Below are 23,229 nucleotides of genomic sequence, written 5' to 3'. Positions count from 1 at the left end.
TTTAACAATTTATCAAATGAATAATTGTATTTTGGAAATACCTTGACAGTCCAGCCTTATAATATTATGGTAATATTAACAGGTCAAGTAGATTTTTTTGGATTCTCATGCTCCATCCCCTACTTACCCTCCCTCCCTGTTAGGCTTTAGCCTATTGGACTTAATTTGATTTTATGAAGTCACTTACAAATGAATTTATTCTTTTTTTTTTAGATTTTATTTATTTATTTTAGAGAGAGAGAGAGAGTGAGCGAGAGTGCACGCATGTGAGGAGTGGGAGGAGCAGAGGTAGAGGGAGAAGGTGAATCCCAAGCAGACTGTGTGCTGAGCATGGAGCCTGATAGTCTCAGAACCCTGAGACCATGACCTGAGCCAAAATCAAGAGTCAGACTCTTAACTCACTGAGCCACGCAGGTGCCTTAGAATGAGTTTATTCTTTAATTAATAGGTCAGATTTCTAAAAGCTACAGTATGTTTTATAATCCTAGCATTGACTTCTGGTTGGATTTCTACATGATGATGAACTGTGTAATTAAGGAGAGTCTTAAACCCAAAGTGCTCACATGATTGGTCTCATGGAAGCCAGTTTTGGATATGGAAGATCCCCAGAATAGAACTTTGTCATGAGGAATAACAGTTGATTTTGTTCTACTCAAAACAACTTGGCAGGCATGGTGGAAAGGGCATGGATCTTGGAGTGAGGCAGACCTGGGTTTCAGTGCTAGCTCTAACCTTTTCTAGCTATGTGACTTTTGGCAAGTTTCTTAGTTTCTGTGAGCATCAGTTTAATCGTTTTTAAATTGGAGTTAATAATACAAAATAATATAGCATGTCTGTGCTTTTGTGGCTTGAATAAGATTAAAAGTAGAGCCTGACAAGTAGTGGGCCCTCAAAATATTTAGATTTTCTTTCCCTTCCTTTGTTTATATAGGATGCTACAACTTTTTAAATTTTACCCCAAAATTTAGAACTTAAGACTCTTTTGCTGGAGATTGGAGTAAGGGTTATTTTTTCCCTTTTTAGGAAAATATTTTGAAGGAAAGAAGTATAAATAGAATTACGGTGGGAGGATATATATTTAACATACTTAAGAGACAAATTGAACTCTGTGTTGGCCTAGTTTGAATTTGGGTTATAGTTAAATATAATAAATCATTTTGTAATTAACATTCTCCATTAATTCAAACTAACCTCTTTTCCCCGATTAAATTAGATTGGTGAGGTTTTACTTTGAATATGGGTTCTTTACATTTATTTTTTGTGAAAAATTATTTCATGAGGATCAAAGTGAGCATGAGCCCAAACTTTTTGAAGTGTATAGTTTAGAGTTTGTATATCCTGCATAACATAAAATATAATATGAATGCCCTTGAATGCATCCCCCCCTCCCGCACTTGCCACTGCTACCTTGCGTATAGAGCTGCTCTCTTACCACCAGAGAGGAATTTTGTTTTTTGGTCTACGAAAAGATCAGTATTATGTTTAATTCCTGTTCACCTAGAATGCTTGAGTGATCAGATGATTGGATAAATTGATTACTTTAGTTAATTGTTACCTGAAGTACTATATTTCAGTCACCACGTTGATAGTATTAGTATGTACTAAGGTACATCTAACAAAAAAGGCTATTCTGATTGGTTTAATTTTTAATAATTCTAAAAACTCAAGTGATCATTGTGAATATCAGTTATTGTTTAGTACTCTGTGAATAAAAAAGCTATTTGTACTTTCTAGTGGTTTGGAATCCAAATAAGTGAAAGTTTATTTTTATTAATGATTGGTACCTGTCAGTAGTAACTTAATCTAAAGTAAATGCTAATTTGGTAAATAATAAGTGGAGACTCTCCCTTTCCTTTTAAAATTCTTTTGTTTATTTACCAAGTGTTTTATTTGAGTGAAAATAGTTGTTCAGTTATTGTTTTCAACTAATTTTTGTGAAAGGACTCTTCCTTTTCCTATTCTAGTATTTTAGATAAGCAGTGTCTATCATTATTTTAAAAGTTCATGGCATTTCCATCTGTCTTGGTTTGGTTTATTAAAACAATATTCAGTTTATCCAATTACTTCTTTAGCTACAAACTCTTTTCCTATCATTCCTATTTATAATTTTGTTTCTCTTGTGAATTCTTTCCCCAAAGTCAAATTTAAGTCCATAGAAACTTTTTTTTTTCAGGATACCCTGAGTTACTCAGATACAGAAAATTTGTTTCATGTTTTTCCTTCAAGATGATTGTGTATTTAAATGATGATATAAAGGTGATTTTGGGGGAGCTTAATAATTTAAGATGTCTTTTAAATTTTTTTCTTTCTTTCGAAGAGTGAGTTGGATGTTCCTTTTAAAGTCAAAGCTGGCCAAATTGGTAAGTACTCTTCACTTGAATTATTCTTAATCCTTTTAGTTTTTTATTTTTCTGGTGTTATTTAGTCTAAAAGATTTTTTAGCTTGAACAAAAATGTGAGAGGTTTTGGCTTATGTTGGTTAGAGCTTTTGGAACTCTGGGCCTAATATATGTTGTATGTAATACATAAATACTTCAAACTTTCTGACGAAAGGGTAGAAAATTACCCTCTAAAATGGAAGGATGTTTGAACTGCAATGATACTTTTTAGGCTTTGGTTTTACTACATAAAATATATCTTGATTTTCAAAATTGATATCTAAGTTCTGTATGCTTTTTCTTTATATGTGAAAGTAGTATAATTTAATTTGCAAAGCTCTAGTGAATAAAATTTAAGTGTAGCTTATTTCCCTCATGTTTTGTTCAGTCATTTCACTTGCTATATTATGCAGCAACGTGGTATAGAGGATATGTCTTGGTAAGTAGAAAGTCTTTGCAGCTAAACTCTAACACTAAGATCATCCATAGCTAAACCTTCATCTTTGTTGAAGAAATTTTTTAATAGAATGTTAACCCGTGAAGTCCTCTCAGCTGCTCCATATTACCTGATTTTTACTTTTTTAAAATGTAATTTACAGCCCTAGACAATTTGCTGTTACTTTAGAATTTTCACTTATGCCACCATCATTCCTTCCACTTCCATCACCCTGCTACTTCACCACGTGGCTTTCCTGCTTCATTTATTTTGTATTCAAGGAAGGCGTTGTCTTTCACTGTTTTAGCATCCCTTAGTGATTACTTGAAAACTTCTGTTTGAGTCTCCTTTATATCACCTATACGTGTAAAGTAACGTTTTTATGTTTCTGTCTCTTGAAACAGGAGACACTCCCTTAGATTGAAAGCATCCCTAGGGCATGCATTATCTTTTTTGTTTGTCTGTGATACAAAGCCTTATGCTGTGTGAAGTGGTGATATTTAGCTGTGGTGATATCTAGAAGTGTTGTGGTCCTGCATGCTTAATTGAAATCCTAGAGTAAAGTTAAAGCCATTCATTCATCCTTTTACATTTGAGATATTTATGCATACATTGTTATGTGTGAGACGACGTAGGTAGCTGTGGGAGAGGCAAGGATGAATATATGTTTGTCTTCAGAGAAGTTAGATCCAATTTTAGGACATAGTATTAAAATTGAGTTTCTAGGGTACTGGATGAGTTATATTTAACTAAAGAACTTTTACATTATTCATTATGTTATTAGAACTAGGTTTATATTTTAGAAAAGGTTTGCTAATGTTTCAGAATTTGTTCTTTTTTCTTTTAAAGTATTATAAGAATTTAACGACTCCCTTCAGGGTTACTCACTGACCCTTTACATATAAGGATGAAAAGCATATTGTTTAAAATATTTATCCCTTTTTTGGTTTATGGAGCATTTATATTAGTTAAATTTCTCTTAGGTTAAGATATTCACCTAACCTGTAAAGTCAGTGTGGCTAAGTAAGCTCAAGAATGTTTTGGTTTTCTAAGAGCTAGACATATTTGTGGGTGCTTCTTGGTTATCCTTTTACTTAAAGATTTAAAAATTTCCTATTCTATAAATGGGAGGCAGTGATATAACTAACTTAATTCCAGTGGAATTCAGGATAATGAAGGATGGGAGGATAATGAATTAGGGTAAATGGAGAGAAGAAAAGGTATAAGGGACAGACAATCCCTTTTTTGGCATGCTACAGTTAAAGGGGCATTTCCGACTTTTTCAGTCTCATACCATAAAGGCAATCAAATCAACTTTTTTTTTTTAAGATTTTATTATTTGAGAGAGAGAGAGAGACAGTGTGCATGTGAGCAGGGGGAGGGGCAAAAGGAGGTAGGGGAGAGAGAATCTTGAGCAGACTCCATGCCCAGCATGGAGCCTATTGCAGAGCTTGATCTCAGGACTCGGAGATCATGACCTGAGTGGAAATCAGGAGTTAGATATTCAACGGACTGAGCCACCAGGCACCCCTCAAATCAACTTTTTAGGAGTTTATGAGTTAGCTACATATGTAACAGTATCTGTTATAAATATAGGTGGTTCTCACTATAAAGTCATTAGACTTAGAAATGGCATTACCTCTAGACTCCCCTGACATGGGAGCTATTTTGGAAACTCAACAGGTTGATAAACAGAAGAAAAGTAAAATTTAAATGGAGAAATAATTTGCGATTTTAACCCTGGGAATAGATTCCCAGGTAAAACTAGTTTACCTACATAAGCCATGCTGGTGAATCAGAATATGCTCTCTTACATTGCGTTATTTTATTTCCTCTTCTGCTTATTATGCTGTTAAACAGTTCTTTGAACTTTGGGCATTTTTATTTAAAGGTGCCAGTGATTCTGGTGATATAAGTAGTTGAGTCACTCTGGCATCCACACTGATGACTTAGGTAGACTTATGTAATTTATTTAAGTTCTCTGGAAATAAGTTTCCTATTTTCAAAATTGAAATGATAGCTTATATCATTATATATGTTGGGAATATCAAATGAAATGATATCAGAAAGTTGGAAAAGTATAAAGCATAGTATGAATAGTTACTTCTAATAGTAATTAATATGGAAGAGATCTTTGCAAACTTCAGTGTTGGGAGTTTTTTCATTTTTTTCTGAGTGATATACATACCATATGTGTGAAGGGTTTTGTTATACTTTTTCTCTAAATGGAAAGTGGGAAATGTGTATCTTCTGGAGCAGCCCAAATAAGAATTAAAGGTTGAAATTATATTTCTTTAGATAAATTAACTTTGAAGATTCCTTGGAAGAACCTTTATGGAGAAGCAGTTATTGCGACCCTAGAGGGACTATACCTGCTCGTTGTCCCTGGAGCAAGTATGTTGTTTTAGGTTATAACCATTCAGCAACAGCATAGTGAAATTAAGTTGTTACCTTGGTTGAATATTTTAATATGTTTAATAAAATAGAAGATACTTTAAATAAACTAATCATATACATGCACAAATATAGATACTTTTTTACCTATATACACATATATATTGCCACAATTGTACGTAAAATATTTTTATGTTGTTGGAAAGAATAATTCCAACCGTTTGTTAAATTTATTCTCTTCTCTGAATAATTATTTTGCAACTAAGTCTTCATTTTAAGTTTGAGATGCATTAAATAATTTACTTTTGGAGAATGAAATGAAGTAAGTTTAAAAAGTACTGATGTGCTAATCTACAGATTTAAAGTGTGGAAATTTTTTTTTTCTCTATTTTGTTGCTTCTGATTTTGAGAGTATGTGCATTCAAAAATGTGTGTGAAATAGTAAATGAAAGTGTTTTAATTTTTAATGAATGTTGTATGTAAAGCAGTAGTGTTTATTTAGGCAATACATTTTGTTATAACTCTTTTTTCAGTTATAAGAACAATATAATGTTAAGAAAAGTTTGGATATTTTAGGGAAGAATTACTTGTTTTCCCAACTATAAAGCAAACAAAACTTCTATTTTTATATTTTGCTTTCCATTCTTTACTGTATACATATTTGATTTGATACAGCATTTGTCACATTATATGGATCTGTTTTTTTACTTAATGTATATATTTTTGATATGTGATAGTGGTAATTTTGAAAGGCTGTGAGCTGCCTACTCTTTTGGACTCTTAGATTGAACATTATAAACACCTCATTCTTATAGATATCTTTTTTTGTTCTTTTGTGTTATTTCCTTAGGATACGTTATCAAAAATGAGATTTCTAGATGAAAAGGAAATATATATTTTCTGATTGTTGATACATATTCTTAAATTACTTTCTGAAAGTCTTTTTATTAATCTATATTGATACCAGCTAGTACTGGATGTTACATATTTTTTATAGTTACTCAAAATTTTACCCTTCAGACAAAATAACTGGAAGTTATCTGTTATATTTTCTGCCTTCCTTCTGTTTCTCCCTTTCGCCTTTCTGCTCACTCTCTCCCCCTCTTAACCTTTTTCCTTTCTTCCTCTCTTGCTTTAATTCCTTTCTTTCGTTCCTTTCTGTTTTGATAAAAGCTTTGTAAGTAAATAGGAATCATTTATTTATGTTTAAACTTTTTGTAAAACTAATTTAAGAATGCAGCTCTTTTGAGTTACAAAAAAATGGCATATAAGACTTACAGTATAAACACACAATCATCATGAGGTTGAACTTTTCTTCTTTATTTAATAATTGCATTTCCTAGTGTGTGAGCTAACTATATATTCTTAGGTATTAAGTATGATGCTGAAAAAGAAGAAAAATCCTTGCAAGATACTAAACAGAAAGAGCTATCCCGAATTGAAGAAGCCCTCCAAAAAGCAGCGGAGAAAGGTACAATATATTTATGTTTTACACATGATCTTAGCCAAAAGACCAAGAAGTGATACAATATGTTTATGTTTTAGATAAACTTACGTATAGCTGTATTTTAGATATATTTAATGCACTGTAGAGAGGAGGCTTTCATAAGCCTCCGTAAGTTGTAGTTCCAAAGAAAGAATATTCTTTTAAAATCATATCTCAAAATATTGAGATATGCAGTTTAAGAATCTGTATTTTTATGAAAACAGTATTCTTTTTTCTATTACTTTTGTGTGCTAAATAAAGCAAGATGAAAATGGTTTTGTTTTATGACAATTCAGTGTGATTATTTACTTTTATTCACTTTTGGTTAATTAGTATATGTGGAAATAATACCATAAAATGAGGAGGAAGACTTGGAGAGCACTAGAATTTCATTTCTTTCTTGATACAGGTCAGATTAAGCATATTTTTTAACACACTGTATTTATTTATTTATTTTTTAAAGATTTTATTTATTTATTAGAGAGAGCGAGCGAGAGCAGGAACACAAGCAGGGGGAGTGGGAGGAGAAGCAGCCTTCCCGCTGAGCAGGGAGCCTGATGCGGGGCTCGATCCCAGGACGCTGGGACCATGACCTGAGCTGAAGGCAGACGCTTAACGACTGAGCCACCCAGGCGCCCCAGCACAGTGTATTTAATGATACATATTCATCAGTAGGCATATTGACATATAATTAGATAAACTGATACATACAATAAAATGTATCATAATATATGTATAATATAGCATAATTATACACATAATTTATTATGTACATATAAAATTAAGTTATATTTTTCCTTTTCAGAAACCCCAAATTCCTCTTTTTTTTATTTTTGGATGGAAATAACTGATTATTTAAAAATATTTTCGTGTTAACAGTGAACTGTAAGAAAAAGCATGTATAGACTCTCCTATTCTAGTAGTTTACAGCTTAATTGGCAAATGGTAACATGCTATACGTTTTATATTGAGTACCTATGAAATTTTGACTCCTGGGTCTTTAATGCTTAGGAAATTTATATGTTTAGGCCTGGCAGAGAGGCTCTTAAGGATGACTTGATATATTTATAAGAGCTGAACATCTGTGGCACTAAGTTTGTATAACTAGGACTATTAGGCTTGTATAATATATAATAATTACATTGTAGCTTCGTGGATGATAAAATTTAGGTTTTGCTGGGATAGAACTAAAATTCAGAAAGTGATACTCAGTTTTAACATTATTATCTTAGATTTTTCAGAAAAATGTTTTGAGTATAAAAGAGATGAATTCTGGGTGCCTGGCTGGCTCAGTTGGTAGAACATGTGACTCTTGATCTTGGGGTTGTGGATTCAAGCCCCATGTTGGATGTAGAGATTACTTAAAAATAATATCTTAAAAGAATAAAAGAAATGAATTGGGATATATGGGATAATTGGGATATATGTTGATTTTTTTAATTGCAATAAATTTAATTATCTTGACTGCATATAATTATTTTTCTAGTTTCTATGAATATCGGTCACATTTTCATGTATTATTATTCATATGAATGATAAAAGACACCCTGGTCTTTAGATGCTTTGCATTTCATCATTATTAATAATTATTACTTAATACCATACTTTATTTTTGAGGCTTATTTTTTTCCCAATTATTTCTTGGTTTTAAAAGCACAAAGGTACCATGGCACATGTATAGAGACTCAGAGAAGGAGAGAAAGTGATTCAGCCCCAAGCAGCAGATGATAAAATTGAAAACAAAATCATCATGCTAATCTGCGTTAAAAAAGTATTTTTACTTAATTTGTTTCATTTGGTAAAATACAGTGCTGCCCACAATCGTGGGAAAAAATAAAATTGAAATATAAATGAGTTCATTTCTAAACAGTTTGCTCAACTGTAAAAATAAACTTCTTGATGTTTTTCTTCTTTTATCTTATTGTAGTGAGTTTATTTTCCTGGAAAGGCTATTATAAAGTAAAGGGAAAGATGAAATTCCTAGTGAGGCCAAAGATTCCCAAATCCTATATATTCTGTATTTATCTAAGTGATGTATACACACATTTTAAAATCAAATAGCTTTGCCAAAAAGACTTCTGATGAAACATGCCAGTCTCCTGTTCCACTCTTCTTTACCCTTTAGACCCATTCCTTGAAGGGAACCATGGTTTTAGATATCTTAATGTTCTGTCATTATCTAATCTATTAGTGTAAGGTATTATCTAGGATTTCCTGTTATGGTAGTCAAGGAGTTTACTTCTCTTACCATCTCTTTTCACTCTAAATTCCCCTCTCTCTCCTCATAATATGGTTATATCATAATTTCTGGCCAATTACTAGTCAAAATTTACATTACTATGACAGTGTAATTGTTCACTGTGTAGGTCAAGTGTACTACATTATATTGCCTTTCTTATGCAACCTTTTGTTTTTCTTGAATTTGTAAATGCTTCTTTTTCATTTGCTTTGTTTCCTGTGTAAATTTACCCTTAATTCTTTTCCATTGCTATGTGAAATCTGTTAAATGACTATCAGTGTTACTTTCCAATTGCCCCTATCCACCTATTGGTCCCCTCCCTGGACCCATTTTTCTCTTGGAGATCGACCATTGAAATGGTTGTTTTTTCAGTCCGGCTGCACAGTTGTCATCGTAGGATTGGTCTTCATCCCTCTTCTGTGTTAAATTCACTGTTTTCTGGGTCCTTTGCCTTTTGTTCTTTGTTACTTTGCTTTGCTAAAGCGTATCTAGTAGCTTTTAAGAAAGGATACATTGGATATGATTGTTAAAATCCTTTCAAGTCTGAAAGTCTTTGTTTACTTAAGCACTTGTTTTATTTGGCTGGAGATAGAATGCTAGGTTTAAAATTAGATTTTTGAAGGCAGTATTGCTTAGTTACCAGGTACTTTTGAGAAGTCTGATGCCAGTCTGCTCAACACATTGTTGGAAACATAAAAATCAGAAAACCTGTGAATCCTGCTGTCAAAAACCTTACATTTTAGAGGAGAAATAAGAAATGTACATAATCAGTCTTAAACAGGAAAAAGTGTTGAGTCTCATCAAAGTGGTACTCATAAGAGTGGTAAGGGAGTGAACACACATTAAGCCAAAGAGATCAGGGCAGACACTATGAAGATAAATATTTCAGCTAGGTCTAAAAGATGACTTTGCAGAAAAGGAGAGAGGGTCTTCTAGGTAGAGGGGACAGTAAAGAGAGGGAAGTATAGAACAGGTACAGGGAATAGCTAAGAATTTGGGAGTTTGATGGAATGTAATTAGATGTAGGTTGAAAAGCTGAGTTTAGGTCAATTTTAAGAGATTTGAATGCCATGATGGTGATAATGGTGATTGTTATGACAATGATAGCAGCTAACATTTATTGAGCATTTATTATTTGTCAGTCACTCTTCAAAATGCTTCAGATATATTGACTCATTTAATAGTCATAATTCTATGATATAAGGCTATTATTGTTCCCATTTTACAGTTGAGAAAGCTGCAAGTTAAATAACTTGTCTTAAGTCACACAGCTAGAAAATGATAGAGCTATAATTTGAACCTACTCTGGCTCTATCTAGATCCTATATTTTTAGTTCTGTTATAGTGGACTTTCATCTGTAACCAGTGAGAGAGTCAATAGTAAGTTTTCTTTTTTCTTTCTTTAAAAATCCAGGAGTGATGTCATCAAAGCTGTGTTTTCGGAAGGTTAAACTTACCTTCGTGTCTGGGCGGTATGTGAGGAGGGAAATGGAGGACAGTGCTATGTAGCCATCACTAACAAGAATGGATAGAAAGGATTCAGAAAGTGTATCTAAAGGGAACAGATCAGACTAAAGCTAACTCTGAAGTTAGTGTAAATATCACAGCAATATTTCATTCTGCAAATGGGCAAAACAGTGGGCAAAAAGGGAACCAAAATAGCAGACTTTTGCTCTTTTTGAAAATTTCAAATAATTCGTTGAGACATTAGCCATAATTGATATTTGTCCGCCTTGCTTAATTTGAAATTATTAATTGTTATAATTTTAATTACTCGAAAATTTTGTTATAATATTATGATAATAAAGTTTGTATGTTGAACTAATGGAAATAGTTCCCTAGAAATAGATTGTTCTGGTGTCGCCACATTTTACTTGTCTGTTACATGATTTCTAAGTCTTTGAATTAAGTTTAGACATGTTTTACATGTGAAATTAAGGTCTCTTAAATGCTTTGCATTCTGGTTATTGCTGCCATGCGGATGCAGGCGCACATTCAGGGGAGTTCATATATGGCTTGGAAAGCTTTGTTTACAAGGACATCAAGCCTGGTGGGTATGCATGGTTCATTATATTTAGCTATATAAAAATTATGTTCTTATCCACTTATGAGCTTTTAATGGAGCCCATTTGATGATATGCCATTTTTTTTAGAAAATATGGAAATGTAATTCATGTTTTTCTCTTTTACCATTATTTCTGTTTCCCAACCTTCTGTAGCCATTTGTGCATTCACTATAATATTTAGTGTCTTGTGGAAAGCACTGTGCTGGATGCTGAATGTTCATGGGGTGAAGCAAATATGATCTACTGCCCTTGTGAAGCTTACAGTTTGATATATAGATAACTTTCAAATCTAGACTTTTTTTTTTAAGATTTTTTTTTTTATTTATTTGACAGAGAGAGAGACAGCGAGAGAGGGAACACAAGCAGGGGGAGTAGGAGAGGGAGAAGCAGGCTTCCTGCCTAGCAGGGAGCCCGATGCGGGGTTCGATCCCAGGACCCTGATATCATGACCTGAGCCGAAGGCAGTCGCTTAACCAACTGAGCCACCCAGGCACCCCATCTAGACTATCTTTCTGACTTTGGTTCTATAGTGTAGTAGTTTCTCAATTAGTCAATTCCTCTCTATAGCAGTGGTTTTCACACTTGTAAAAAGCAGTAAAATGGAACCTTTTTTTAGTGAGTGAGACTTTATTTAGAGCCTTGATAAGAAGTGTTCCTCTGGGGTTCTTCATATCCTTCCTGATTTGCTTTATCTCTGTAGGAGCTCCAGAGGCACATGTAGACTATTGTCTTATACAGCATATTGAAATATGAGGCTTCACAAAAGGCAGATTTGAAGGCTGACTGCTTTAGGATTTATAATAGGATTTTTTTTATATGGTAGGGAATTTAATACATACAAGTACATTAAAATAATAATTCTGATATTATATAAAATAATTTGATGTATTTGATTATATTTTCCATAACTTTATAGGAGTTTATTATATTAACTTAGTCACACTTAAAATTTGTTTTAAGTGGCAAGTGGGGTCTGTACTAGAAACGTAAACAATAAGCATTATGTTAGAATTACTTCTGCAACTAGAAGCTTCTTTAATATTTAGGTTCATTTGACAAATGGAAGAAGAATTTGCATGGCAAATTTCACAGCAATGAGTGAAATTACCCTGAAAGGCGTTTCTCTTTTAATAAAATCTGCCCCTTTAGCAAGTGTAACTGACTATGTTAATTTGTCTTACAATTATTATTTAATATAAAAAATAGTCTGGAAATACTCATGGCTCAATGTTTAATTTTGTTATAATTAGACCAACTTTCTGCAGTCTGCCAGGGCAGTATTTTCTGATATTCCAAGGAGTAATCTGCCTCCAAGGTACAAATGAATTCCAGTGGCCCATTCAAGTCATAACAAAAATCAGTGGGTAACACTGGTGGTAAAAGCAAACCCCCCCCCAAAAAAAAAACCAAAACAGACAGTGGTCACTATAAAGGAAAATCTAATTAATTCAGAGTTTACTTCTTTAAAAACACTGCATTAACCTGGATAAAAATCTGGGCCTAGAATTTGGTGATTCTGAAATGAGAACAGTTAATTTTGATATCTTGATTCATTTGGCTAGGACTTAATGTAGACTCATGATCATTTCATCTTTTTACTTTCTGAATGTGTATTCCTTCCTTATTTGATGTCATTTAAAAAATTTTTCAGAGCATGTTTCTCAAAATGTCAAAACTATTTTCATAATAATACTAAAATAATATGTGATTTTTCACTGTGCCACCACTAGTGCTGCTGGTGCAAAAGCAATGTTGGGTAAAATTGTGGCTGCCTTAGCATGAATCAGGGCAGTGGCACCAGACTTTACTGGCAGCCAGCCATTGCATTGTTCGCTACTGTGTACTCACAGTAAAAAATAAGATGAAACAAAAGAAAAAGAGCACCAATTTTACTTAAGAATGTTCTTGTTGGAATAGGAAAAATTTAATTTTAATAAACTTAAGCTTTTGAGTATGTCTTTAATATTTTGTGTGACAAAGGAGGAAATAGGTATTAAACACTTAAGTAGGATAATTGTCTCAAGGAAAAATACCTGTGCATAATTTGAATTGTCAGCTGAACTAGTTGCTTTTTTTTTTTTTTTCTTCTGGAAAACCATTTTACATGGAAGAGTGATTGACAGACTATTATTCAGATTTAGGTGTTTGGTAGATACTTCAACAAAACAACTTCAAGAAAAAACAACTGATGATGTTTGTTGCCAGTGATAAGATTTTTTAGCTTTTGAGCAAAAATTAGAATTCTGGAAAACTTTTATTTGCCACCTGGAGCTTGGCAGCTTCCTAGTACTTAAAGACTTTCATGATGAGATTAGTGGTGATACAAATGTGATTTTTGATATTAAATAATGAAATCACTCAACATTGAGAAGATCTGCATAATTCAATGAAGTGATATTTCCATATTACCAATGCATGATAAAAAATCAGGTATGTGTCAAAGGTCCTTAAAGTGTAAGGTAGGCCAGTTGATTTTAATTCAGATGAAAAATTGTTGATAGAATTTCAGATTCCAAAATGCAATTAACCTTTAAGAAATTACCACTTGTTGAGTTTAGGTGTAGTATCCATAATTACATGAAAAGACCATGAGGATGTTCCTCCCTTTTTTATTACATATCTGTAGTTAGGTCAGATTTTCTTCTTGTGCTTTAATCTAAACAACATTTCAACAGGCCAAAGGCAGAAGGAGATAGGTGAATCTAGCTGTCTTCTGCCAAGCTAGACATTAAAGATATTTGTAAGAATGTAAAACAATGCTACTCTTTCTACTTTTGGAAAATATGATTATTTTCATAAATATGTGTTATCAGTGCTGTCACATGTTTTTTATTTTTTTACATAATGTTTTTTAAAATAGGAATTAATAAATATTTTTTAAATTTCTCCATTTTGATTTCCAATATGGTAAATATCAATAATTGTAACCCACACTAATAAAAAACTTTTTAGGGTTCTCAAGTAAGTGTGTTAAAGGTGTCATGAGACCAAAATATTTGAGGACTAATTTAGAGAATGATACAGGATCATAAACTTAGTATTCATCAGGTTAAATAGAAACTTTCTCTAAAGAACTGTGTGGCAGTCAGATTTTGAAACTATTTTTAAAACATGGTACATGTAACATTGAGATCGAAGATGGAACAAGGGGCTAAAACAGTTGTGAAGCCAGAAAGATAATAGAAGGTCAGGTAAGAAGAGTGAGTTATGGTACAATCTAAACCCAGGCAGCTGAACCTGTTTCTGAAAGCCGTTCTAGCCAACTAGATGGTTTTCAGGGCTACTCTGGCTTTCTTGTTTCTTTTCAAGTGATACTTCTTTGAAAACTCAGTCTTTCTCTAAATGTTTAATTTATGAGTGAAAAAGACCATCATTATGGCAAGAAATACTGGTAATAGCAAAGTCCAGATTCTTTATGTATTTATTAAATATTTTCTTCTTGAAACTCAGGGTTTTATTCTTGAAATCCAGTGTTTGGTTCTTAGTTTTTATAGTGGCAGGACAATTCGCATTAAAATAACAAGGGAGAACAATTTTAAAATTTCAAGCCAAATTTTATGTATATTCTATCAAATACTGTATATATAACATGAACTGAACTTACATATTTTATTATAATGTTCAGATGTGGATTTTTTGATTCATTTGAACAGATGCATATCATGTGCTTTGTGCCCAGATACTGGATAATTCTTGTCCTAATGAAGCCTCCTGCCTGGTGACAAGACAGTTGTACAAACATTTCAGTTTCAGTATAATCACTGCTTAGTGGAAGTCTATATAAAGCGCAGAGGTAGATGGCCCTGGAGCTGCTTGAAATAGTTGAAGAAAGCTTCAGACAGGCCCTTGCAGACCTGAGATTTGGGAGCCTCCTAGGAATTTGCCTGGTGAAGAACTTCAGGGAAGGCAGCTGAAGTTCAGAGAATGATCTATATATAGAGAGAGAAGCCTTAGCCATTAGAAAGTTAGGCTTGTTGTGGAAATTATGGATAGTGTTTCTGAAGTGTCCAGTGCAAAGATGAGTAGAGGAGATAGAACAGTACAGGGAGTTAGGGGTTAGGTCATGAAAAGACCTTTGTGTCATGCAAACACTTTTTCATTTTATCTGCCAGGCTGCAGAGAGCCTTTAAAAGAATTTCAAGCAGGGGATTAACAGGCTGTGAATGGTATTTTAGAAGGTATCAGTCTGGTGGCACTACAGAAGGATATTTAGTAGGAGGTAAAGTGGAGACTGGAGGCAGGGGAAACCATACAGAGACCACCTGGTGTGCAGGCTAGAGATGACGTCTAGTAGGAAGTTAAATGTAAAGGTTTGTAACTTGGGTAAGATGGGTATTGTTTAGTGCCGTGAAAGTGAGGTAGTGCCAAATAAAAGAGGATGAGGTTTTAAAGGAATTAATTATTAAGCCAATTTCCAGTACAGTTCAGTGTACATTTTTTGCCCTTTTGGTGTTCTTTGTATCCTTAACTCATAAAAGATTTTGTGTGTGAGGTGTATCATCCAGAGGAAGTCATCTGTCGGCAGCCTGCCCATTCATTTCATTTGTGTTCCTGTGTCCCTACCATATACTTACAAAAACCTTTCCCTGAAAGTTTTATATTGTCATTATTACATTTCCAATATTTTGATAACATTGAAATTAAAATTAAACTTTGTATTGTGAAAAGTCATAAATATTATGAAGGGCTTTGCATATGGATATTTTGCCCAACTTTTGTATAATTGTATTTGTCAAGTTATTTGCTAAATTAAAGGAGATTATTCTAAAGAAGGTTTGTGAATTTCTGTTTGTATTGAAATAGCAGAGGTCAGTTTAGAATAAAGTAAAGTGAATTGTACCAAAATTTGCTGTCAGGAAGAATTCTCTTGTTTTCTTTTCTGTCCTCTAGTCTGCTAACTTGAATTTTATCCTTTTCTCACTAAAATGCTTCCACTGAGAAGGACGTAAACGTAAAAAGCACAAAAAACATTTTAAGAAACCTTTTAAAGGTCTTGATCGCTCAAAAGGTAGGTAAAAGTAGTTTTTCTGCCATGTGTTATTTATACACATCGCCACTTGATTTCTGTCTTCAAAGGTAAAATGAATGTTAGATACAATGTAACTTCAAAAATAAGCTTTAAGTTGGAAATGCATATTAAAATAAAATAAATCTAAAATAAAACAAGGACACCAGAATAGGCTGTCCTTTCTATTGAGTAGTGCCTTAGCTATCCTTTGGTCATTTGATTATGAAGTATGTGAGAATTTCAACTCTTGACCTTGTATTTTTCTATTTTTTATAGATAAGCCAAAAGAAGCCAGAAAGGATACGTTTTTGGAAAAGTTGGCAACCCAAGTAATTAAAAATGTGCAAGTAAAAATCACAGATATTCACATTAAATATGAAGATGATGTAAGTAATTTCAATTTATTTAGTTTAAGTTAGTAATTAAATGTGTATTTTATGATAATAGTATTGATTTGTCTAGATATGAGTTACCTGTACTAGATTTTAAATCCAAGGTTTTTTTTTATTGTTGTTGTTATTGTTTTCTGATGAATACACTACCATGTCTTCTATCCTGTGTTACACCTTTTTCGCCAGGTATTTATATATAAATGTAAAACCACCATATGTTCCTTTCTAAAGGTAATATGACAGATTTTCCAGTTGTCCTCTGTTATTTATTTTGAATTTTAATGCTATAAGATGTATACTATTATAACTTTAAGGAACTATACTGACAAAAATATTAGTTCCAAGTGGTGATGGAAACAGTCAATTACAGTGGTAGTTGGTAGAGAGGGGACTAAACCCCAGGTCAGTAGACTGCTAGTCTCATTCTCTTTACATTCCTTCAGATTGGATTGAACATGCACAGCTTACATACATGTGCAAAAGTGTATTTAGAAACCATACTTCACTTATAACCAGAGTTTAACGTTAGTTGATTAAAAAACTGCTGATTAATTTTAGCTAAACTAAATATACATTTCTTTGTTTTAAAGTTTTAAAAAATATGTAAAATAACCTTGAAATTTTTCATTTACCTAAGATGATGGAAATATTATTCCATCTTTTCTAAAATTTGGATTTAATTAAAGCCATACTGACATACATAGAGTTTATTTTCTTTCCCTGATAAGTTCCTCATAGAACTTAAATTTCAGTGAGACACATTTGTAGTTTTTTAAGATATACTATCTCCATCTTATATTGACTTTACCTTTTGGTTTTATGTAGTTATTAAGCTGAACTTTGTCAACAAATAAATGTCAAAAAACCTAACTCATCAATGCCCTGTTTAAACAAACTTAGCAAAATAAATCAACTCAACACATCATGGAAGTGAAAGAATTATTCTTAAAACTAATGGCATATTGATGAATGAGTACCTCAGTTTGAACTTAAACTAAGCTTTTTACTGAGCAAGTACAATTAGAAAGGTACATCATTTCTCTCTCTTTAATAAAAAAATACAGAGAGGCACAGGAATGGGCTAAGTACCTCAATTAAGTTGGTATCATTGACAAAATATATTAAAATAATCTAAAAGGAAAGAAGTAAAAAGTGCAGAGGGATCTTTCTTGTATCATTCCTTTTTCAACGTGATTACCTTAATTATTGTACGTAGGATAATGAAAAATAGAGTTTAGGAAGTGGGGGGTGGGGAAAGTGTAATAATTTATCACGAAGATGTTCACTGAATGGTAGTAATGGTGGGTAGTGCCTTAGCACGTGAGCTTGTGTGTGAGTAAATTTCCTTCTGAAATCGGTGCAAGTTATCTTGAGCTAGTTGTCTGTGGGTATAAAAAGTTGAGTGTGAGAGTAAAGGAGGATATTAAAAACTGAGCTCACAGTGCTATTTGTGTTTTTCCAGGTATTCCAGAGCATGCATTTTTTCCTACATCTGACAGGGGTCTATGTGACTATGCTCTGGAGTCTGTGTAACTGTACTCTGGATGATTTAGAACATGATGTTTTTTCCCTCTCTCTTGAGTTTCCCTGGTTTCTGTCATGGTCCAAAAAAACTGTGTAAGACTTGGACATCCTTATGGCGTCTACAGCAATGACATTGTGTACATTGTGGTGCCCTGTAACCATGGTGTATCAATATAACTTAGGAATCGAAGATCAGGAATAGAACAAAAGTTTTATAGGTTAAGAGACTGAGGATATTAAATGTTAAGAATCTTGGGCATTTCCTAACAAAGTATTTTTGAAAAGTTAAGGGTATTAAAGACTTAAATAGGAGACAGTTCACATTTCTAAGTGTGAAAATTGTAAATGTTTGAAAAGTAATTTAGTTGCAGTGTTATCTGTGACATCTTGTTTTATTTATCTATAGGAAGAACATCTTTAATGATAGACATAAAGAAAACCGTTTCTTTTTCTCTATTTAAACAAGAATCTAGTTAGTGAGAAAAGAGTTCACTTCATAAGAAAAGAGTTCCACTGGGGAAATGTCATTTCAGGGTCCTGCCTACAAAATACGGATAATCCTAGCCTTGTTATTCGCCTTTTCTCCTCTTTTTTTCCCCACAAATCCATGTGGGTTGTGTGACTTGTAAACTAATTGCCCTGTGTTGCCCATTGTACAGAGTGGAACATGGATTTTCTCTCACCATCAGTGTATTTTAGTGTCACCTTTTCTTTTTTGCTAGGTCACTGATCCACAGCAGCCTCTTTCATTTGGTGTCACACTGGGAGAACTTAGTCTATTGGTAATGTTGGCCTTATTTGCAATTTTTATGAAACCTGTAAAATATTTCCAAGTCACAGGGTGAATTGCCTAAAATCAACTATCGATACAAATAGCTATTTTATTTTATTTTTTATTTATTTTTTTAAAAGATTTTTATTTATTTATTTGAGAGAGAGAGAGAGAGAAAGCACATGAGATGGGGGGAGGGTCAGAGGGAGAAGCAGACTCCCTGCCTAGCAGGGAGCCCGATGCGGGACTCGATCCAGGGACTCCAGGATCATGGTCTGAGCCTAAGGCAGTCGCTTAACCAACTGAGCCACCCAGGTGCCCGCTATTTTATTTTTATGTACAATTTTTTTACAGTTTTTCTAGAAATTTAGAATTTATAGTGATGCTGTTATTACATTCTCTAATTATTTTGATTTGTCTTGGAACTTAAGAAATATCAAAATACCAATATCAAATGTTTTTAAAGAATTAAAAGCTGTAGGGAAAATAGGGAAAGGTAAATTTTTATAGATCATGTTCTCATTCTTGGTATAGGCAGATAGAATTTCCAAATAGCTTGTAAATGTGTATATGTACGTGTGTGTGTGTGTGTGTGTGTGTGTGTATGTATTACATTGAAATGTATATAAGGTCATTTATTTTGGTTATGTATTTTATTATGTAGTTTGGTTTTTCTCCTAAAGATCTTTAAGGATAGATAGTGTGTACATTTAGGTTGGACATTTCCCCCTCTATTTTCTGTGGACAACTAAGTGGTAGGAAAATGTTTTGAAGTTAAGGACAGTGAACAGTAAATCATGCTGGGTATGTGTTTGTCTTAATGATAGTTATATAGAGAGGGCCTTAGTAGGGAAAGAAGAGGAAGAGAAATGAAAGAGAAGTAGAGTTCCAGAGGAACAGAAAAAGGACATGGTTACATAGAGGCCTTCAGAATGATATTTCCATACAGATAAGTAGAGATATCCATCAGATTGAAGACCGAAGAAGGAACATTGGAAAAAAAAAAACAAACCCTGGAGAAACAAAGTTAAGGGAGTCAGGGAAGCTAGTGTTTATTATACTGTTTATCCTCTGCTTCTTTCCAAAATGAATTTTAAGTGGCTTTTGATAAAAAAGAAATAATACAATAACAGAAACTAGAGACAATTCCTCCAGAAAAACCAGACTAACAATATTAGCCATAAATGAGCACAATATTTTATGTTGAGCTTCTAGCCAACAAAATAAAAAATTACAAAATAGTTATGTACCTCTCATTGACTGATAGAGGCATCCTAGTGCATACAAACGATGTGTAGTTTCCTTAGTGTGTATTGTTGTTTGATTCTCTGTATCTTTTCTCAGACTCTTCATACTGTTTTCTTTGCCCTGTATTACTTTCTTCCCTTTGTCTCCCTGGTGATTCTGTTCAGGTTTTAATTCTTATGTTAGATATTACCTTGTCTTTCTCATTCCTTCTTCACTTTCCTCTTAGAATTTATTATTCTTTCTTTTATGCTCCCCATTATATTTTATTATAGCACCTGTAACATATTATTATACTGGTTACCATGGTGATCTTCTGTCTAACCTTCATTCTTTCACTGATAAAGTAGTACCTTTATTTTAGAATTTTTGCGATGATTAAATGAGATGGTTTGTGTAAAGCATTTGGCACATGTGTGGCTCAGTTATTTCCTGCTTCAGCTACTACATTGACTATAATAACAACAGTAACCCCAGACTTACCTCTTTCTGTATCCATATCATTCCTTTTTTACATCTTTCCAATTATAATCTAACTCTTCTCTCTAGGGTAATCTTCCCACCTCTGATCTGGATCCCATCCTCTCCGTGTCCTGGGAGCCTTTTTTCCTCCCTTTCTCTCTGCCTCTTTTCCTCCCTTCATTCTTTCTTTCCATCACTTTCCTTCTCTTTCCTGCATCCTCAACTCCCTTCCCTCCCACTTTTCCCTCCTCCCACTCCTTCCTGTAAGCTAAATTTAAACACATTCAAGTCTGTCTTTGACAACAAAATTGAAAAGGCCCTCCTGAACCTTCTCCCACTCTACCTAGGTCCCATCTAACTGCTGCCTTCTCTATCTTTTCTTTCTAACTGAACTTTTTGAGAGAATTCTCTGCCTTTACTATCTTTGTTTCCCCACCTCTGTTACTCTGCTACTTCTCTGAAATTTTTCTTAAGTCCGTTAGTAGCGTCCTGGCTGCTCAATAAACTAATTTTAGTTTATCTGATTTGACATTGTTGATCATGCTGACTTTCTAGAAACATGGTCATGCTGTTATTTCCATATTCTTGTGGTTTTCGTTGCAATAATTATTTATTTGACTTTTTTTAAAAGAATGTGGACCTTCACTATCTTATAGGCTAGCTCTCTTTCTTTTTATTCATACCCAGTTCCTTCCACACAGACACAAATTAAATCAGCAGTTATTTTCTGGACGAATGAACTCAGTTAAATTAGAACCTCCTCAATTCTATTTTCACGGTTTCTTTGAGTTTGTCCTATAGATATGTAAGGAAACAGCTCACAGTAGCCATGGTTAGCTAGATGTCTTTTCTTTTATCTAAGTTATTTTGTTACAGTTTATAAATATTAGAGTACTGTTTTATGATATATATACTTTGTTTCACAGTTATTTTTTTCTTTTAGACTGCAAATGAACACTGGACTCCATGCATATTAAATGAAGCAGAAAAAATTATATACAAGGTATTAGACTGGATTAAGAATTTCTTGTTATTTTTCTAGGTACAAACACTTAATGTAGTTTTTTGAAACCTTGATGGAGCCCAATGTGCCACTGGAGTATGAGTTAAAATTGTAAGGTCTGGTTTTGGCTCTGCTACTTACTATGTGACCTTCTGTAATCACTTACCTTTTCTGAGGTTTAGGTTCTTCACCTAGCAAAAGAAATCAGATAAAATTAATATTTCCCCAATTGTATTTTATGGAGCATTAGGAAATTGAGATGTTAGCTTTGTAGAAAAAAATATTCTCTGGTCAAGATTACTGACTAAAGTACTAAGCTGTACATAGTTAAACTGTATGTTTCACTTTGTTTTAAACCACAGGACTTCACAGTACTTTAAATATGCTAATAAGCATTGTGAATTTTCAAGAGGGGTTTCTAGTATGTTGCTTTCCCCCCCTTGCTGTTCTAGAATCCTCCCCCCTCACCCCTCCTCCTAAACAGTCATTCATCTCCACCGGAGGAACCATGTCTTTCTTATTCAGCAAAACATGTACAAGTCTGTTAAAGAGTAAATTCTCAGTTAATATTTGATAATTGAATGAATGAATCTCCTTGGAAAGAGTGGTGCTGGAAACACAGTTTACCAAATGCTACGATTAATAAAGTCTATGAATAACGTGTGTGTATTTTCCCCATTTTTGCTTTATTTTTTTCCTTAAAAGTTCAAAATGGCAATTGGATAATTCTAGGGTGAACATGAGAATAATCTTTTAATACTGATTCTTAATTTTCATGTGTTAGTTGCTTGACCTCTTTCATTTTTCTTTTACAGCTTATACGACTTGATAGTCTTAGTGCCTACTGGAATGTAAACTGCAACATGTCTTACCAGGGATCAAAGGAACAGATCTTGGTAATTTCAGTTTCTACCTGGAAGAGCTAACTCCACTCCCTAAATTTTTTTAACTTAAGAGGTCTTTAATGAGGACAGGGTATAGTCTTTTGTTTAAGTTGTATTTAACCAAATCAGAATTGTGAAACAGTTTTTGGAATCCACTCCTTTTTATGTATGTATGTATGTATTTATTAAAGATTTTATTTATTTATTTTGACAGAGAGAGACAGCGAGAGAGGGAACACAAGTAGGGGGAGTGGGAGAGGGAGAAGCAGACTCCCCACTGAGCAGGGAGCCCCATGCGGGGCTGGATTCCAGGACCCTGGGATCATGACCTGAGCTGAAGGCAGATGCTTAACGACTGAGTCACCCAGGCACCCCGCCACTCCTTTTTATTAAAAAAAATTTTTTTTAAGATTTTTTATTTATTCATTTAAGAGAGAGTGTGAGAGCACGAGCACGAGCAGGGAGGAGTACCAGAGATAGAGGGATGAGCTGAAGGCAGAGGAAGGCAGACGCTTAATTGACTGAGCCACCCCCAGGTGCCCCAGAATCCACTCTTTTTAAAAAGCACTTATGTTTTTGAAGATCTTTGTGAAATCACTCACTACATAGTGAGATAATAACCTATACTATTAAATTAAAACTGCATTTATGGTTTTTTAACACTCTCATTTTGATGGCATTACATTGTGTTTCATAAAAGAATGATTACTTAAAGAGTATTGTAAAGAAAGAGGGTACTTTTCAGACCTAAAGAATATATCCTTAGCAAATTTTCTTTTAAATTGAAGTATAGTTGACCTTAGCAAATGTTTTACGCATTTGTGATGATGATTTCCTCAGCAGTGAAAGGTTAATTCAAAACTTCAGTGTGCTAAGTTAGTCTTAGTCATTTTTAGGTAACTTAGAGGAAAAAGGAAGAAGAGTTGAATTGTTCTGAACT

At 33.5% G+C, this 23,229-nt stretch overlaps 1 protein-coding gene across 5 annotated transcripts in view; it reads left to right on the top strand.

Annotated features, from left to right (window-relative positions):
• Nucleotides 1-23,229, top strand: part of VPS13C (vacuolar protein sorting 13 homolog C) — a 182,356-nt gene that overhangs the window by 12,748 nt on the left and 146,379 nt on the right. For 4 of the 5 annotated variants that reach the window (XR_012373649.1, XR_012373648.1, XM_073877118.1 and 1 more), the window contains exons 3-11: nt 2,318-2,360; nt 5,113-5,208; nt 6,578-6,679; nt 10,921-10,983; nt 15,942-16,007; nt 16,284-16,393; nt 18,646-18,705; nt 21,346-21,405; nt 22,221-22,301. Coding sequence is in view for 3 of the 5 variants with exons in the window: in XM_073877118.1 (XP_073733219.1) it covers nt 2,318-2,360; nt 5,113-5,208; nt 6,578-6,679; nt 10,921-10,983; nt 15,942-16,007; nt 16,284-16,393; nt 18,646-18,705; nt 21,346-21,405; nt 22,221-22,301 (681 nt within the window). In the remaining 2 variants the exon portion in view is untranslated. The remainder of the gene's footprint in view (nt 1-2,317; nt 2,361-5,112; nt 5,209-6,577; nt 6,680-10,920; nt 10,984-15,941; nt 16,008-16,283; nt 16,394-18,645; nt 18,706-21,345; nt 21,406-22,220; nt 22,302-23,229) is intronic. The other variant, XM_025883534.2, reaches the window with a different exon arrangement.

The sequence above is a fragment of the Callorhinus ursinus genome, unplaced genomic scaffold, assembly GCF_003265705.2.
Source record: "Callorhinus ursinus isolate GAN/ISIS: 27379988/994484 unplaced genomic scaffold, GSC_fseal_2.0 scaffold25, whole genome shotgun sequence".
Lineage (NCBI taxonomy): Eukaryota > Metazoa > Chordata > Mammalia > Carnivora > Otariidae > Callorhinus > Callorhinus ursinus.
Note: the sequence above shows the minus strand (reverse complement) of the source record. Positions and strands in the feature narration are given on the sequence as shown.